Source organism: Sclerotinia sclerotiorum, genomic scaffold (genome assembly GCF_000146945.2).
Source record: "Sclerotinia sclerotiorum 1980 UF-70 scaffold_19 genomic scaffold, whole genome shotgun sequence".
NCBI lineage: Eukaryota > Fungi > Ascomycota > Leotiomycetes > Helotiales > Sclerotiniaceae > Sclerotinia > Sclerotinia sclerotiorum.
This window is the reverse complement of record NW_001820817.1, coordinates 492,372-509,478: the sequence shown is the minus strand read 5'-3', so window position 1 is coordinate 509,478 and position 17,107 is coordinate 492,372. Positions and strand designations below refer to the sequence as shown.

The 17,107-nt window shown below is 41.9% G+C and overlaps 7 protein-coding genes across 7 annotated transcripts; 5 read left to right on the top strand and 2 right to left on the bottom strand.

Annotated features, from left to right (window-relative positions):
- Window positions 1-307: 307 nt before the first annotated feature.
- On the bottom strand, window positions 308-750 carry SS1G_12236 (Brt1; the record flags this gene model as incomplete). Its single annotated transcript, XM_001587156.1, has 2 exons — window positions 308-535; window positions 592-750. The coding sequence occupies 2 exons, from the start codon at window positions 748-750 to the stop codon at window positions 308-310; spliced, it is 387 nt and encodes a 128-aa protein (XP_001587206.1).
- Window positions 751-1,678: 928 nt separating this feature from the next.
- Window positions 1,679-2,940, top strand: SS1G_12235 (hypothetical protein; the record flags this gene model as incomplete). Its single annotated transcript, XM_001587155.1, has 5 exons — window positions 1,679-1,993; window positions 2,082-2,134; window positions 2,208-2,233; window positions 2,319-2,717; window positions 2,774-2,940. 5 exons carry the CDS (start codon window positions 1,679-1,681, stop codon window positions 2,938-2,940), a joined length of 960 nt encoding a protein of 319 aa, XP_001587205.1.
- Window positions 2,941-4,777: 1,837 nt separating this feature from the next.
- On the bottom strand, window positions 4,778-5,331 carry SS1G_12234 (hypothetical protein; the record flags this gene model as incomplete). The annotated part of the gene is made up of 2 exons (XM_001587154.1): window positions 4,778-5,152; window positions 5,203-5,331. 2 exons carry the CDS (start codon window positions 5,329-5,331, stop codon window positions 4,778-4,780), a joined length of 504 nt encoding a protein of 167 aa, XP_001587204.1.
- Window positions 5,332-6,017: 686 nt separating this feature from the next.
- On the top strand, window positions 6,018-7,343 carry SS1G_12233 (hypothetical protein; the record flags this gene model as incomplete). Its single annotated transcript, XM_001587153.1, has 2 exons — window positions 6,018-6,914; window positions 6,963-7,343. The coding sequence occupies 2 exons, from the start codon at window positions 6,018-6,020 to the stop codon at window positions 7,341-7,343; spliced, it is 1,278 nt and encodes a 425-aa protein (XP_001587203.1).
- A 3,960-nt stretch (window positions 7,344-11,303) lies between these two features.
- Window positions 11,304-12,428, top strand: SS1G_12232 (hypothetical protein; the record flags this gene model as incomplete). Its single annotated transcript, XM_001587152.1, has 2 exons — window positions 11,304-11,699; window positions 11,829-12,428. The coding sequence occupies 2 exons, from the start codon at window positions 11,304-11,306 to the stop codon at window positions 12,426-12,428; spliced, it is 996 nt and encodes a 331-aa protein (XP_001587202.1).
- A 1,762-nt stretch (window positions 12,429-14,190) lies between these two features.
- Window positions 14,191-14,301, top strand: SS1G_12231 (predicted protein; the record flags this gene model as incomplete). The annotated part of the gene is made up of 1 exon (XM_001587151.1): window positions 14,191-14,301. One exon carries the CDS (start codon window positions 14,191-14,193, stop codon window positions 14,299-14,301), a length of 111 nt encoding a protein of 36 aa, XP_001587201.1.
- A 1,055-nt stretch (window positions 14,302-15,356) lies between these two features.
- Window positions 15,357-16,159, top strand: SS1G_12230 (predicted protein; the record flags this gene model as incomplete). The annotated part of the gene is made up of 3 exons (XM_001587150.1): window positions 15,357-15,432; window positions 15,519-15,649; window positions 15,971-16,159. The coding sequence occupies 3 exons, from the start codon at window positions 15,357-15,359 to the stop codon at window positions 16,157-16,159; spliced, it is 396 nt and encodes a 131-aa protein (XP_001587200.1).
- Between the last annotated feature and the right edge of the window lie 948 nt (window positions 16,160-17,107).

Genomic DNA, 17,107 nt, shown 5'->3' with positions numbered 1-17,107 from the left:
CATCAAAGAAACGAAGAACGCCGGTCATACAAAGAAAAGAAAAGCTGGAAGCAATACCTCTTTATTTTCCGAAAAGAGTCAAAAGTCGTAGCAAAAAGCACTGTATGGAGCTAAACAATTGTAGACTACCTTTCATTTTAAAGTCTTTGTGACCTTCAGGAAGAGTTTGACTCGCGATATCTTACTACCAATCCTTAGTCATTAAATTTGGAGTTGATAATAAATCAGTTGGCGGCAACAGTGCTTCTATCCTGAAAAGACTATGTCAACAATAATACTCTGCATGTATTGGAAACAAGATATTACCTTACTGATGAGCTGTACATTCAATTTCCACATCTGTTCCCAATGGCAACTGGTGTACCGCAACGCATGTTCTAACTGGCTTGGGATCCTTATGGAAGAATTCTGCATAGACATTGTTCATGGCTGCAAAATTTTGCATGTCGGTCAAGAAGACATTGACTTTGACCACATTATCAATGCTACTGCCAGCTGCCTCGAGGACCGCCCGAAGATTGAGGAGTGATTGTCTCTAAATTTTTATTCAATCATGCTGTCAATTGAAAATGTAGAAGCTTCAAGACATACGGTTCGATCAGCAATTCCTCCTTCGACAAGTTTCATGGTAGTGACATCCATTCCAATGCTACCAGAGCAGTAAACCATTCCTTGACACTTGATGGCCTGGGAGAAGAAGGGCAATGGCGGTGGTGCCTTGTCGGTTGAAACAGATTCTTTTTGAGGCATTGTGTATGATTTTATAGTTGAATCTTTGACAACTTGATCAAATAGATGTAGTCGGATGAAGATGAAGAAGATGAAGACGATGACGATGTGTCAAACCGTTGTTGAGGTCAGGAAGGTGGGGGATGTGCTGCGGGGTACCGTCAATAATGACAGGGATAAAATTGATTTACTTCCATTTGCGAGCGAAGCTCTCAAATTCATGATGATCAACACAGTAGGTAGGTAGGTGGGTAATTAACTACATCTCAAAAGTCTCACTTCTAGATTTAAGATAATATTGATGAAAATTGATTCTTCTCCGAGCGATATGCGCTGATCTCCTCTATCCCACATCTTACCCAGGATGAGAACCGTGACATCGTGATATAAGACTTACTACATTGGGCATTGCATTTGAATGTGAACTCGAGTATCCACTACTCAACCATATATTATTCCCAACAGAAGTATAAAGATCCCCGAAGATATCTAGGACAAAAGTGCCCATCCCCACAGAACTACCGATCGAAAACAACCAAGACTTCACATGTCGCGAGCAACGGCTCCCGGTGACCCCGCGTAAAGACTAGTTATCCTCGGCATTTCGAGGTCTAAGGTTTTGTTTGAGTTAAGGGGGTAATTGATAATTTCATTCATAGTCCATGTGTAGTTATTGTGATATTCCCAATTGATTCCGATCACATAAATCTTCCCTTCATACCGCTCTGCGCATGCATATGGTCGGACCGAGCTCCAGAGAATACCAGCCGCGGCTTTATACCACACTGTTTTCAGAGTCAGACTTTAAGATACATATCAACTCGTGGAGTGGCAGTTAATTCTCTCTCAACGCCGTAGATTTCCTAGATCAAAGTCTCAAATCCTAACATTATCAAAACATCAAGATCAGATCCTGAAGATCCTAAGCGAAATCTGCAAACAACTAAACATGTCACCATCACTCCCAGATTCCTACTCAACCCTCCCATTCCAACACATCCGCGTCTCTCACGTACCCGAGTCCTCACCAACACCCACTCAAATCATTCTAGTCACACTATACCGACCAGGAAAACACAATGCATTCACGGATACTATGACCGAAGATCTTGAAACAGCCTTTAATCTCTTCTCACTCGATCCTAGAGTGAAATGTATTGTGATTACTGGCCATGGAAAGATGTTTTGTGCTGGAGCTGATTTAGAAACTGATTTGTCTTATGAGAATGACACGGCGATGACACATCGAGATGGTGGTGGAAGGGTATGTGTTTTGTCTTTCTGTGTTGTGGGAGAATTTGAGTTTTATCATGCTCTCCTGTAGGATGCTGCTAGCTAATATTTTTGTTTAGGTAGCACTAGCTATCCATAGATGCACAAAACCTACAATTGCGGCCATCAATGGGTAAGTGAACAATCCTACTCGCTTCCCTTGAATACCATAACCACAAATGATGGCTCCTAAACACCTTTTATAGCACGGCTGTGGGTATTGGCATAACCTGTAAGCATTAAATTTTCACAATATTCACCTACTTCTTCCACCCAGTTCCATTTTCTACCATTTTCTATTCTCTAATCCACCCCAGTAACCCTCCCAACCTCCATCCGTATCGTCTCCTCAACCGCAAAAATGGGATTTGTCTTTGCTCGCCGCGGTATAATAATGGAAGCCTGTTCCTCCTATTTCCTCCCTCGTCTCATCGGTCTCTCCCGTGCCACCCACCTTATCACAACTGGCTCAATCTACCCATCAACATCTCCCCTTCTTTCCAGCCTATTTTCCGAGATCCTACCCCCAGAACAAGTTCTCCCGCGAGCATTAGAACTCGCAGGTGATATTTCCAAAAACACCAGTGCGGTGTCAACTGCCGTTATGAAAGATTTGATGTGGAGAGGTCCCAGCACGGCGGAGGAAACGCATCTTCTGGAAAGTAAGATTTTGTTGGAGTTGTATGATGGGGAAGACAAGAATGAGGGAATTAAAAGTATGTTATTGATTGAATTTGTGATAGAGCCTCAATATTAATCTAATATGTGGCAGGCTTCATGGAGAAGAGAGACCCGAAATTCAAGGACAACATGCAAGAGAATTCACCGAGTGTTTGGCCTTGGTGGAAACCTATTGATACGAAAACACCATCTACGACCGAGGAATTGACACGGCGATTGATGGAAAAGGAGCCAGAAGCAGGAAAAGCTAAGCTTTGAGACTCAAATCTGGTAACTTTTTTGTAGATGATGTATAGTTATATATTTTTCAAATCCGTTTAAAACAAAAGGCAACTTTAGAAAAGAACCAGCTGCCATGACAATTCCCAATTTCCATGCATCCAGTGGTCTAGTCAATGAAGATTACCTTAAAAAAATGAGAAGCTGCGAAATGTGAGGACTGGGCAGAAATACAAAAGGGAAACAAATCAAAGTTAAGTAGCATGAACAGACGACCTCAATATAAAAAACAAGTCAGGTAAACATTAGCTCTCCACAAGTAAGCCAACTCACTGGAATCAAACAAGTGCATTAAGAGGCATATCTATGTAATTCCCTATCCCACCAGCATCATTCTGAAAAGCAATCAAAGCCGAACTTTGATGATACAAGGAGTTGATATATCAAGCAGCAAGAATTGAGTATAACGAGAGAACATGCTGAAGCATAAGATTAGCAGTAACGCTTTGTTTTAAGGCCAGCGCAGACGGCTGCACAGGTCGATACTAAACGATGATGACCAGCATATGACAACGAAGCAGTTTATGAGACAAACATCAACGGAAGTTAACATTCCTGTGCAACGCAAGCGGGTGCATGCGGATTTTGGCCTAGATAGGATGTGTCAAGGAAGACACATGCTCAAGATCTCAGTACATAGACAAAGCGCTTAAGATATGGCCACGAATCGCACACCTGTGAATATCTTGAATCCCGTCTAGACAAGTTTTTCATGATAAAAAGTATTATAAGTCTAACTAGTACTTAGATACTAGTAGGAGAGTCATGAGTTTTCGGAAGTTATGGAATATATTTAGAACGGATCGCCATTGTAGGCACTTTTCGTCACATGTAAGGCTTACAATGTAGACAGGTTATAAGCTATCCAATTCAGTGTTGGCAATAATAAAAGGTAATGCCGTTTCAAACACAATATCGCACATTTTTATGACAATGTTATCCTAATTCCATGCAATCACATCCCCGGCCGCATCAGAAATCGGGATGTGGGCAGGTAGTGCATTAGCTAGTCTGAAAAGGCGCCATCACTGAGGCTTTCCTCCATGCCACGAGAGGGAAGATCGTGCCTCGCAGAATTTTGCTTTTTGTATGGTGATTCTTTGAATTGGAAAGTGTGGGATATGAAAAGGGGAGAACGGGTGAGATGATCGCGCGGAAATGCCTCAATCCTAGTTTCCTCAGTTCATCCTTATTATCCCAGATGGGCTGGCTAGCAAAGAAGTATCATGGAGTGTTCCAAATCGATTGAAGGAAGGCGTTTCTGTGTGAAACAGCATGTAGCTCAGTCTCCACTTGGAACTTAAACATATATGAAGCAGTTATTACCAAGCTCACTTTGACTTCTGAACACTTTTTCTGACTGAATATTTTGATGTCATTCAACACACAGCGGCTTTTATGCTACTTTTACTAATACTATATCCTCGTTCATTATTGACATGCTATGATGGAAACATGACAGGTATGGTGTAAGAGATAAGGCATACAAAAAGCCTTACGGCATGAACCCCTACCCATTCTGTCTGTTCTAGAAACGAGAATCGACTTCTTCAGCCTTCTTCTCCATGTCGATGGAATTTTCCGGAGGCTAGTGACTCGCGATCTCTCCCCATGTCCGACAGTAGGACTGTCATTATACGTCGGCGGGGTGAATTGGGATTTTCGTTTCGCTTTGACCGCGTCATTTCCATAAATTCCTGAATGGAACTCATGCTATGCATGAATTGCTTCATCCAATTTCTCTTGTTGACGGTATTCAGAATTGACGTTCACCTGCAGGTGAGAAGTTTGATTATCCAACATTTATACACACTCATTATTCATCCATCATCATCGCATCGTATCTCCTTTTTTCATCCTCTTGTCTTTTCTGTTCATCTTTCTTGGCGATTTCGGTATTATCTGCCATGGCTTGCTTCATTTCTTCCGCATCCTGTGCACCCAGCACCTCTTTAACAATGTCTATAATTGCCCACTGCTCATTCTCATCCGGAAACCTCAACTCCAACTCTTCAATAATGATATTAAGGTTTTCCATCGATGTTGGTCGGTGATTGATTATCATGAGGATTTCGGCTTTGGTTAAGTCGTAGGGACGAAGCTGCTCAAGGAGATTCCTGATTGTATCCTCTTTATATGGACAGGGCTTTTGTGCGAGAGGTGATGGTGCTTCTTCGAGGTATTGAATTAACTAAGGATGTCAGTATTGACTTTGAGGGCTGTGTTGAAGTAGAGTTTCACCTCTTTCATAACATTATCAAGATTACCTGGTCTTCTTCCTCCTGTACGGTGTTTCGTTTGAACATCCTTCAAATGAGTGTAGACCTCGAAATTGGTAAGGGTTGCAGATTGTGCTTCTAAGATCTTCATGATTGTTTTGTTTCCCTGGCGTACTAATGTCTTGTAGTTGACAGGTGGTAAGGTTACCTCCAAGACGTTGTATTATGTGACTCTATGGTTGTAATGAACATCGATTGTGGTTCACAACCTTCAGCCTTGAGAAATAATTTGCCCATCTCATGCAAAACATTTTAAGCGAGTTCAGCCTCGCCTGCGGGGTTGGAAGCTTAACTTTATTTGGCTAAGCACGTCAGAAGATCTGACCAAATGAATCTTTTTTTCTTTCCATTTTGTTGCCTGTGAGAGGTTTTTTTATACATTTTCAATTCACATCAATTCGAATTCCCAACCGGGAAAGTCTTTGAATCCAAAAAAGACATATTGAGATACGAAGAACTTTTCTAGCATTTGCTTCTAAAGGTTGGCCGAACTAATTCATTTCATTACATCACTAAAAATCTGGTGCGATCCAATTCTTTCTTCTCTATTTTAAAGCCCTCAGACCGCCCCAGATTTGGCGCGGCTGCAAAAACGAACCCCCTCAAAGAAAAAAAAGGAATAATCCCGCATTTCACTCGAAACCCTTCAACACAATCATCCATCGTTGACAATCACTCACCATATCACAATTACCTCAAGTTTCTTACCATACTTTCAAAGAGATGGTTCGTAATCTTGTTGTTCTGGGGGGAAACTCCCACCCTCAAATCACAGAAATGATCTGTAATACGCTCGGTGTTCCACCCTGCAACAGAATTCTTAAGAAATTCTCCGTTGGCGAGAGTCGTCTCGAAATTCAAGACTCAGTACGAGGCAAAGATGTCTACATCATTCAATCGGGTGGAGGAAAGGCCAATGATCACTTCGTGGATCTTTGCATTATGATCTCCGCATGCAAAACTGGCTCTGCCAAGCGCGTCACTGTCGTCCTTCCTTTGTTTCCTTATTCACGACAACCTGATCTGCCATACAACAAGATTGGCGCACCACTTGCCAAAGGACCTGCCGACGTCAAGGGTAACTTCACTTTCGAAAGTCGACCAGCAACACCAGGTCCTTCTACTCCCCAAACACCGGGTCTCACCAACGGTATGGACAAATTACAAAAGAAGCTTGGCAAGGCATCTCTCGAGCAAATTAACACCCAAACATCAAACGGAATAACTCCCAGACGACAAGATACTTCAGATTCCATTGCGTCTCTCACAAATGGACGCTTGAGTGAAGGATCAGCAACTTCCGTTACAGCTCCGCCCTTCACTACCCACGACTATGAAAACCCTGGATTTGTCAATGGCCAATCCAAGACCCTTTTCCAAGGCAAGCCGGGATACAAACAATGGGTTGCGCAAGCTGGCACACTCGTCGCAGATCTTTTGACTTGCTCTGGTGCAGATCAGGTAATCACTATGGATCTTCACGATCCTCAATATCAAGGATTCTTTGATATTCCAGTGGACAATTTGTATGGCAAGCCACTCTTGAAGAGATACATTCAGCAAAATATTCCAAACTTTCAGGATGCCATTGTCGTAAGTCCTGATGCTGGTGGAGCAAAGAGGGCAACTGCAATTGCCGATGGGCTCAACATGGAGTTTGCATTGATTCATAAGGTAAAAGTTTCCTCAATTATACTCCCTGCGTACACTCATATCTATTAGGAACGTCGACCTACCCGAATTACCGATCGCCAAAATGCCACAATGATGCTTGTAGGCAATGTTCGTGATAAAGTTGCTATACTTATCGATGATTTGGCCGACACCTCGAACACAATCACAAGAGCTGCCAAGTTGCTCAAAAAAGAGGGTGCCACTTACGTTTACGCTTTGATAACCCACGGAGTTTTCAGTGGTGATGCTATCGAGCGCATCAATGCATCTGCGCTGGACAAAATCATCGTGACAAACAGTGTTCCGCAAGATGAACATCGACGCCTTTGCCCAAAATTAGAGGTCTTGGAAGTTGGCCCGGTCTTTGCCGAAGCAATTCGTCGTGTGCACCATGGAGAAAGCATTTCTGTGTTGTTCAACTATGATTAGACTGGAACTTGGCTATTTTCCTTCAAAGGCATTGCATTTAGGAGTTCAGGCATATCTAAGGGGAGTACATTGGTAGGGTACTCACTTGTACTCGCTTGGCGCATTGCGAACCATGGCCCATGTACAATTGCTATACCCGTGAACCGCATGGCGGACTATTCAAAATTTTCCATTTTTGTTCATATGGTATGGAAGAAATTTAGATATATACACATACTCGATCTTTGGTAGATTTCCATTGAACGTCTTGACGAACCAAGTGCTGGGTTAGGCGTCTAGAGTTGCATATAAAATACAATCATAGAAGAACATAGAAATGAATAAATGGGAACGTAATTTAGAACAAAATTTGTTGGATTGGAATACCTGATGTATGTCTTCCATGTATATGTAAATCAGTGTGAATGTCACATCCAAGTAAAGTCAACCAAGTCGTAGTTTCTCTGTCCAGTAGGTAAACATGTTGTGCAACCGAGCCATAGACCGATAAACATTTTTGATTCACGTAGATCAAGGGTCGTTAATATTTCTACAGTTCTTCGATTGAATAGCGCGCAGGTTATGATATATCCCCATGTTTACATGATCACTCACGAACGGGAGATCTTTCCTTTCGTATATCAGATATTGAGTATGCGAGATACTAGGCACACGATACTAGCGCCAAACACAATCCTCCCTTTTTAACATCAACACGTATGGTAAGATGGTCTCGTCACCTTCGTCAAGCGCTGGGTTTGAAAAACTATTTGTGTTTGATGGATCTCTACAAACAACTTAGGAATGAATGGTCGTAAATTAATTGGCACCTGGGCATCACCATAATCACCAAAAATGTTCTGAATACATATCCAGCCATTTCTCATCCGTAGACTCTGCTCCATCCATCCCAGATATTTCCTTCCTGCCTTCCAGCCTTCTCGTCAAGCTCCAGCACCATTAAGTGAATGGGGAAGATAATATCGAATCCCACAACGTCATCATGATCCGTTTCTCAAGAATATACAAACAACTACTATGATCAAAGTAATAGGATGTAAGTTTTAATTGACGATTGAGCGTCGTTTCATCGTCTACATAGCATGGCAATGCAAGGGGGAGAAGAGTTCATAGGGACTATTTTGCTGGTTTTCTTTTCTTTTTTTTTGTGTTTGACAGAAGTAATTAATTAATTGATGCGAAGGATTGGAGGTTTGATAGGAATGTATGGAGGATGAAGTGTGTAACATGGAAATATCTAGTTAACGTTATTGTGGTATATACGTACCTTCCATCTACCCACCTACCTACCTAGGCCAACTTAGGTCAATAGCGAGTTGTAATTTAGCAGAGCGAATGTATTGACGGATGTAGATAGATTATAGAATTATTCAGGTTATGAAGAGGCGAAATGGTTTATACAAATTGTGTTGGTTTGGTAAGAGGTCAACCGAGTTGACAGCAATATTTTGAGGATGAGGAATGTATGGAAGCTGTTACTTCGCGGCTATATCATAAGGTGAGGAGAATATAGCTTTTACATGCAGTATTTTAGGTAATAAGGTATTTAAGAAATTGCGTTTACTACGGCTAGCTTGTCATATGCACTCGCTGACTGGTAGCCGTACTGAAGTGATTGTGTAAAGTTTTAACATACGCCGCGGCGAGTATTGTAGAATGCGTGCATTCAAAGCCTATAGTAAGGTGAACTTCATATGAATTAGTACATTTATTTTACGGTTGATATTTTTTTCCAAAAAAAGGTTTTCATGTTTTACCCATAAGATTACATTATATAAAGGATCAAATAATAGTAACAATCTTTTACCCCAAACACACAAGCACAACAGAAAGCACCTAACCAAGAAGAAAATGCAGAAACCAACATTCCATTTATTTCAGCTCCTTCCTGTTGAGCTACAAATTTAAATTCTAAACCACGCTGTGGAAGATCTCGCACCGCGCGATATTGGAATATGGCCTTTAATCAACGCCAGCGTCATTGGGTTATCAAATCACACAGCACCGTGGAAAATTCATCCGAGGCTACTCATGTTACCTCTCTTGCATACCAACCGCTTAACTCGCAGTATCACACTTAAGAAATATACTCTAGGCTTTCAAATGTATCTTCGGAAGAAGATATATGTTTCTTCAAAGGATAGGATTATTGTGCACGGCTTTACTAGGAATGATGGACATCGATCGAATCCGATGTTTGGACTGAATATGTTCATTAAAGCTGGTCGGAAATATGGGGAGGTAGACTACTCGAGAATGATTGGCATTCAAAAGTTTCAAGAAGTGAAGCAGAAGCTGGCATTGAGGGTTTATCATGTGGAAGAGGGAAGTTACATTGGAAATATGGTGCTCCTCGGGGCGTAGAGCCGGATCGATTACTGTAATCATGCTGATTGGCAGACCACAACACTTAGCCTCTGCATTAGACTTTCACTTATTAGCAATTTAAATTTAGCATTATCTGCTAGCAACCTTTTGAATTATTCTAGTGAAAAACTGATGTGGTTATTCACACCCAGCGATTGAACTAGATGACCTGAAGTGCTATGCCTCTATGCTCTGTGCGGTTGAGATGATAGCTCTTAGAATATGAAAATGTGATCAGACGACAGTCATTAACTTCTAGCTTTGGTTTTGTTGCACATCTGAGAGTGTATAGCTGCTAGCCTGTTTGCAATCTTGGCTTTTAAGTGGTCTAGCAAACGATGACCTGTCTCCTAGAAGCAATGCACCTTATTTCAGATGTGCAACAAAATTCCTTGTTGCTAGGGAGCTGTGGTCTAAATTTTAACCAAGGCTCGAATTACTAGCCAGGAGATTCATTAATATTCACTGGGACTTGTTTCAATGATCCGACCATGCCATGGATATCAGTGCTTTACAGAAAGAGAGTGTTCTATTGTCCAAGCACGGTTTAAGTACAGAATTATTGCTAGAGATGGACTCAGCTGCAAAGTTCCTTCCAAAGACTCAATTTTGTCAAACTTTTGACCAAAAAGTTGATGGAAATAATTATCATTCCCAAAAAAAAACAGTGCTCCTTTTATCTTTACAAAAGAATTTGGCTGCCAGTAGACATTACGGGAAGCATATCAATGTTGCGGTTGCTTCAAATACCACTGGAGACAGAATTCGCAAAATACGAAACTAATATGGCACCTAGAAGCCAGAAGCGGATATCAAAACCTCAAGCTAGGCAAATCGCATATCTGAATTGCAGCAAGCTTAGAGCAGATAAATACTTGATAGTTCTCGCCAGATAAGAAGGTGTCCATCTACAAAGACGGGATATATTTGAAAGGCCAGATCTGCTAACAGTTTATAAACACAATGTCAAAAGATGGCCCAAATAACGTATACACCCACAAAGATACAGATCATGATTACAAGTGTCTCTCTATCTTAGATTCATAATAATGAAATAAAGTCAGGAAAACTCTTCGTGGCTCGCTTGAGACAAAAGGTTACAATAACTAGCCACCTCTACGCGGAGCATTTGAATGCAGCTATTGTTGATATTTTCATACGGAGAAGCATAATAAAGCAACAGTTGCAGCTATAAAACGGATGGATTCATATGAAATGAAGAAAATGGATACGGGGACCAATATTTGAACATGTCTCCACTAACACATCCACAATTATTTACGAATATCATCAAAACTCGACGAGGTATGTGTACCTGCAGGATCTCCGTCCGCCAGTGTGCCACCATGAAACGCGAGGCTGAGATGCACAGACCATTTCTACACACGGCGGTTATCTAGCCTTCCCTCATGAAACAAATCACTCCTCCTCACATCAGATTCGTCTCATATTCTCTCCTTCGAAAAATGATGCCACTTATATGAATGTATCTTCCATTCTCTCGTTCCTCTCATTCACCTCATTTTAACCCAAAGTCAAGAATCACATCTTAATTATTTCTCCAACTAAAAGTTTCCAACCCACTCCCTCAAAATGAACCATCGACCTCGCAATGGAGAAGAGCTTCCATGGGCTAAACCCCTCAGTATAGATCTCTTGTACAAAGTCCTCAAAGTGACATTTCTACACCCCTTTGTCGCATGGATGATTCCTCTCTGTATGCGCGCACAAGCTATGCCATGGCATCATCAAGCCATTCAATATGCCATTGGTTATGCCTCTTTGCTCACCATGTTATATTTCCTCTCGATACTCAATCGCCAAATAGCATACTCAAAGGCTAGAGAGGTAGATTTGTCAGAAGAGGTTATTGTGATTACCGGCGGCGCAAGCGGATTGGGATTATTGGTCGCGGAAGTGTATGGTATGCGAGGCGCAACGGTTGCAGTATTAGATGTGCGAGATTTAGAGAGCGGAGAAGCGAGGGGTGTGAGTTATTATAAGTGTGATGTAGGGAATCGGGAGGAAGTTGCAAAAGTGGCTGTAGAAATCGAACGAGATGTTTGTCCTTCCCTCTATTTTCATCCATTACTAGAAGACTAACAAATTTATAAATAGCTCGGCACCCCTACAATCCTCATCAATAATGCGGCAATTGTAAATGGGAAGACCCTCTTGGATTTATCCCTTGATGAAATTGAGCATAATTTCAAAGTTAACCTTCTTGGAAGCTTCTACACCCTCAAAGCCTTCCTCCCAGGCATCATCCGCACCGGTCACGGCACAATCGTAACCATGTCCAGTGTCCTAGGACACCTTGGCGCTGCCCAACTCAGTGATTACAGCGCATCCAAAGCCGGCTTAACCGCACTTCATCATTCTCTAACAGCAGAACTCAAAGCACACCCTAATATCAAAACAATACTTGTAGAGCCCGGCCAACTAAGCACGCCATTATTTTTCGGAACCGTGACACCAAATAGTTTTCTCGGGCCGGTATTGGAACCAGTTGATGTAGCGAGGGAGATTATCGCCACGATTGATAAGGGGAGTAGTGCAGTTTTGGCGATGCCCTTGTACGCGGGGTGGGTTGGCTTGATGTCAGTTTTACCTGTGGGAGTGCAGGCGATTGCTAGGAGGCTTAGTGGAATCGATGGAGCGATGAAGACGTTTGTGGGGAGGGGAAAGATGGGTGCGGAGAAAGAAAGTTGGATATAGGTCGAGAGGTTTGGTGCTGGCATCGAATCTGGACGGATGGATGGATGAGGTATAGTGGTGTAATATAGATGTGATATGATAGGAGAGGATGTAAGAGGATGATATATAATGACATGTAAAAATCACCTCTACCCTGTTTCATCACGGAATTTCATAGACAATAAAAATATAAAATAACACAAGACTATATTCATGTAGCGATGCAGACATAAACAATGTCTATAATGTAATCGGCACGATAGATATCCCTTACCTTGAAATAGTATTCTTCCTAGGTAGTAAATAAGATAGCTTTTACAACCTACATGTTACGAGGTTTGCCGTCTAGATCACGTGGAAGTGCTCTAGGCTCTCGAGGTGGTTTATAACTAGGCGTCAAGCAGGGACTTAAAGTAATGACAATGATGCAATTCGTAACTAATAGTAGAGTATACTAAATGATTGATCTTGAGCACGAAGCTCTACACAAAGGAAACCATCCTGATTATATAGACCTTCGTCCTTCATTGGATCTCTTGGATCCTGAGAGTTTATGGACTTTCGATTCGTATGGACCTACGATTTGTATCCTTGAATATGCAGGGTCCATCACGTGACTTGGATCAGACTATATGTCCAAGCTTGCTAAGGGTGGGGAGATGTCGTGAGGAAGTTGTCATACAATTTTGTATGTAAATTTCCTTGCTTTTCCATAGGGTCGAAGCTTATACGGACAGGTTGACTGTTACCTTCGTAACATTACTCTAATGTCTCGATGCTAGAATCAAGATGTTATGATGTGCTGATATATAATCCCTATATCTATTTAAAAGTCTCGAATGAATTAAAGGCTGGGTGGTATGACGGTGGTAGATAGGCTTCAGGTTCTAGGTAATATGATGATATTTTATAAAGGAGAAAGAAGTTGCTAGGAGGAGCAGGGGCTATATAGGATGCGGAAGCTGTATATGTCCATGTAGGCTAAGTAGAATGGGTTATGACCCCGTGACAGGTGGTTTAAATCTTTGGTTGAAGCGGAAGTAGGTAGTTTAGTGGAATCTAACGGAATGCTTCAAAAACGTTTGAATTGTATGATTATATGTTTTTCTTTCTAGTGTAAAATAGTATAATAATGCGATTCTGACTCCATGATTCGATTTCCAAATATTAGACAAGGCATGAAAGGTGCTGCTTTCAAACTTCAATGTAGGAATGATGGGAGGAGAGAAAGTGCTTAATTGAAAGATGCTAAGAATATCATGAGATGATCGAAGGAAGAGCTTTTGGATCAAGCAATAGCTATGTCAGTGATCGAATCCCACCGATATATCGCCGGCACATAGGATTGATGAATTGGGAATCTCCAGGTCATCCCGTGCGGCGTATACCAAACACATACGAGACCCCGCCATTCAACAAATGGAACAAGGGTATCCGAATATGATCAACACTTGTTCAAGCTGTATGAGAATTTGCACTTTATCACGGTATAATCCGTTCAACAATGAGTTGTCTATTTTAAAAAGTAAAATCTCAGCCTAATATCGACAGATCGATGCCCAAGTCCCCATGTTCCACTCATAATCTTGCAAAGATTGCAAAAAATTTGTGCTTATACCGTAAAACCAGAATTGAATGTCTCCGAAACTGCCAAAAACAACATGGCGAACCAGCATTACCCTTCATACAATCAACAGAAATGCAGTACTAGACTCAACAGCACGGGCCGAACTTTCGGTTTTTAAATCATGAACCCTAGCTGTCAGATAAGTAAGTCGCAACAATGTTAGAAACGGGGAAAACAGAAGTAAAAAGGAGTATGGAAGAACAAAAGAAGAAAAAGGTTTTTACCAATAGTTTGATAGTTCATCCTATGATATACATTAGTGTATAGGGGGAAAAAAGTTTAAAACCGTTGAGATGAGGAGCATCCTTAATTTTCATGCGAGGATCGCCTTGAAATGTTCCTGGGACTACCCGGAAGTACCGAGTCCGAACCGGTTCTTAGATATCGTATGATTAGATGTTTGAAATTCTTGCATATAAGCACTGTAGATGTGTCGGCGAGGTTGACTTGAAGAAGAGCTTAGAGAAACTGCATGATGAGGAACCCAGACGTAAAACCCTATAGATGTAGGCACATTACGAGAGTGTTGAATTCTGAATTTATTCTTCAAGACAGAATCTGTGTTACTTCATAGTACTACCGTATGTACTCACAACCGTTATTTTAATGTATTCTAACAAGCTCGGCCCATCTTAATCATGACGAGGGAGCGAGAAGGGAATATCCCGTCGAATATATCTATATGCTAGATATTTATGTCCATTCCAGTCCGCTCTCGCCGAACAGTGTCTAGTGTGATCTCCGGGTCGAAAGACGGTTAATGCCGGAGGGAAATGAATGGGCACGAGGCAAAGAGGAGGATTGCGACTTGAGGCGGATCTAAATACCGTATTGCCTCTAGCTATAATGTCGGTTGCATTTTACCTGATACCTCGGCGCTGACGAGCTCGTGACGGGCATTCATTTTTGCTTGTGGGAATCGCATTCATAGACTTCGCAAAGAAAGTGAATTGTTCCATCAAAACCTTTTGCTGCAAGAAGAAAATTGCAAGTTCATCAACTTTTTACCTCAAAGGTCCTGGGACAGTTTCATGTAGGAGCTTTCTCTGAATACCCACAGGTACCGTGCCTGCGCACAGACGAAAAGTCATCCTCCCTCCAGAGCTGGGATCTCCCCTACGCTTGCGCCGATAGTGAACATGCCACTGGTAAAGTAGCCAAGAAAGAAAACTCAATGGGGTATAAATGGAAATTGGCTTCTCTTCCTGATTAATGGATCATCTGTGTACTGTACAACACAAGACTGGGCAATTTGCGGTGACGCCGGTGAGCATGTAATCATTTGTTTGTGAGAACGACTGCTGTCGGAGGTAGTATGCATAATGTATTGTGTTCAAATGATGACAACCCAAGGATGGAGGAGTCCATGGTATGAACCCTTGAACGAAATTATATTAGGTAAGTGATGATGAGAAGGATTAGGTGAGAAATACGGTAGTACAATGATATCCTCGGTAGCCTCGAGGAGTTTGATCGACACTAAGCAAGTACGAAGGATACATTTATCCCTCTCTCATCCGGAGTCATCCCTAACATCCATACCCAACTTCAAATGAACTCTACGGTGGAGATAGATTATCCCGAACTTAGCCTCTGCCAAATCTTTACGGAACTTGTGCGTCTTGCCCTCAGAAAAGGTTAACCGCACACGCCATGACCTCCATTGACGGGTACAGCCCACGAGTCATGGGCCATGACCTACTTCTTTACGTGCCGGCTCCAAAATTGTAGGTGGATATATAGTATCGGATACCAATCGAGCCCAACTGTATACTGCCAGCCTGATGAATGAGTTACTGCCCGGTGAATATACAGTACCGGTATCTCATTTTAGTGATCCTGACATTTGGCGACCGGGAAAACCCTAGGGACTTTGAGTTCATGGACACGAAGCGGTTTTGGTCCCAAAAGGTGTTAACCTCTGTCTTGAACAAAGTTGGTGCATCGCCAATGCGGATTTCTTCCAAGAAGAAAGATGCGACCTATACTAGAACGAACAGGAAAAGTAGGGTTCGGCTCCAAGGTGGACTTTGAGGGTAGACTTGGATCTGGGAAAGAGGATAGGCAAGTAACAGTGTCCATGTCCACCCTTAGGACAGCTGCCCGTGTTCAATGTACATTGTGATAAGCCCCGATTGGTGATATAGCAAAGAGTGCATTATGAACATGCTACAAAAAACGGCATATGTGTCTGATTCCCAAATTTGGTTGGAAACAAAGCATTTGGACCTTTAGCTATTGGTACTGCTTACGAAGGAGAGACGGCCATCAGTGATAAAGTTCTGGATGTGGATCTGGATATCCCGCCCTCGCAATCATACCGTTTTTTCGCATGGTATCTCCTCTCCGCAATCCCAGATGCCGAATCCCGGAGGCGAAGCTGTGTAGAGTCTTTTGAGTCTTGAGTCTTGATGTCCAGTCTTGACTCGTATTAACAAGCTTCCTGGGCTTGAACTCATCAATGAACATAACATTTAGAAAATTAGGCCTAAGGTTATCTACCTCGGTATGTACTCCGTATTGGTAAAATTCTAAAACAATCTGATTGGACATTCGTTAAAATGGTGTAAATTGAGTGATCCTCCATACTCATGGCTCCACTATTTCGAAAACTCGTTTCCATTGCGCTGGGGCTCGTTACTCGTTGCAATTATTGTTGCTTGGTGGATGGATGATAAGAGAGAACTGACAATTCCTAGCCTTCATAATTTCCATGAGCACCACCGCTTGGGTTGGGTCCGTAAAATCAACCTTTTTTTAGGTAATTAATTATAGGTTAGATAACGATATAGAAGGGAAGAAGAGGGTCAGTGTCAAGAGTGCGCAATTTCATTCGATTCTAGAAGTTATTCTGTTGTTTTCTGTTCGTGAACTTTACCTAGGTTGGATAGAAAGACAAAGCAGCCTTGCGAACGGGACAAAGTGAGAATCATTCCACCCTATCAGTGCGGTGAGCAGTATTATTATTTAGATTCCAGAATCATGGTTGCTTTCGATAGGTAGGTGAAGCCACGTTTGAAATTATTCCAAGATGGTATTAGCATTTCAAAGTTGGGGTTACTCTGTGTGTAGC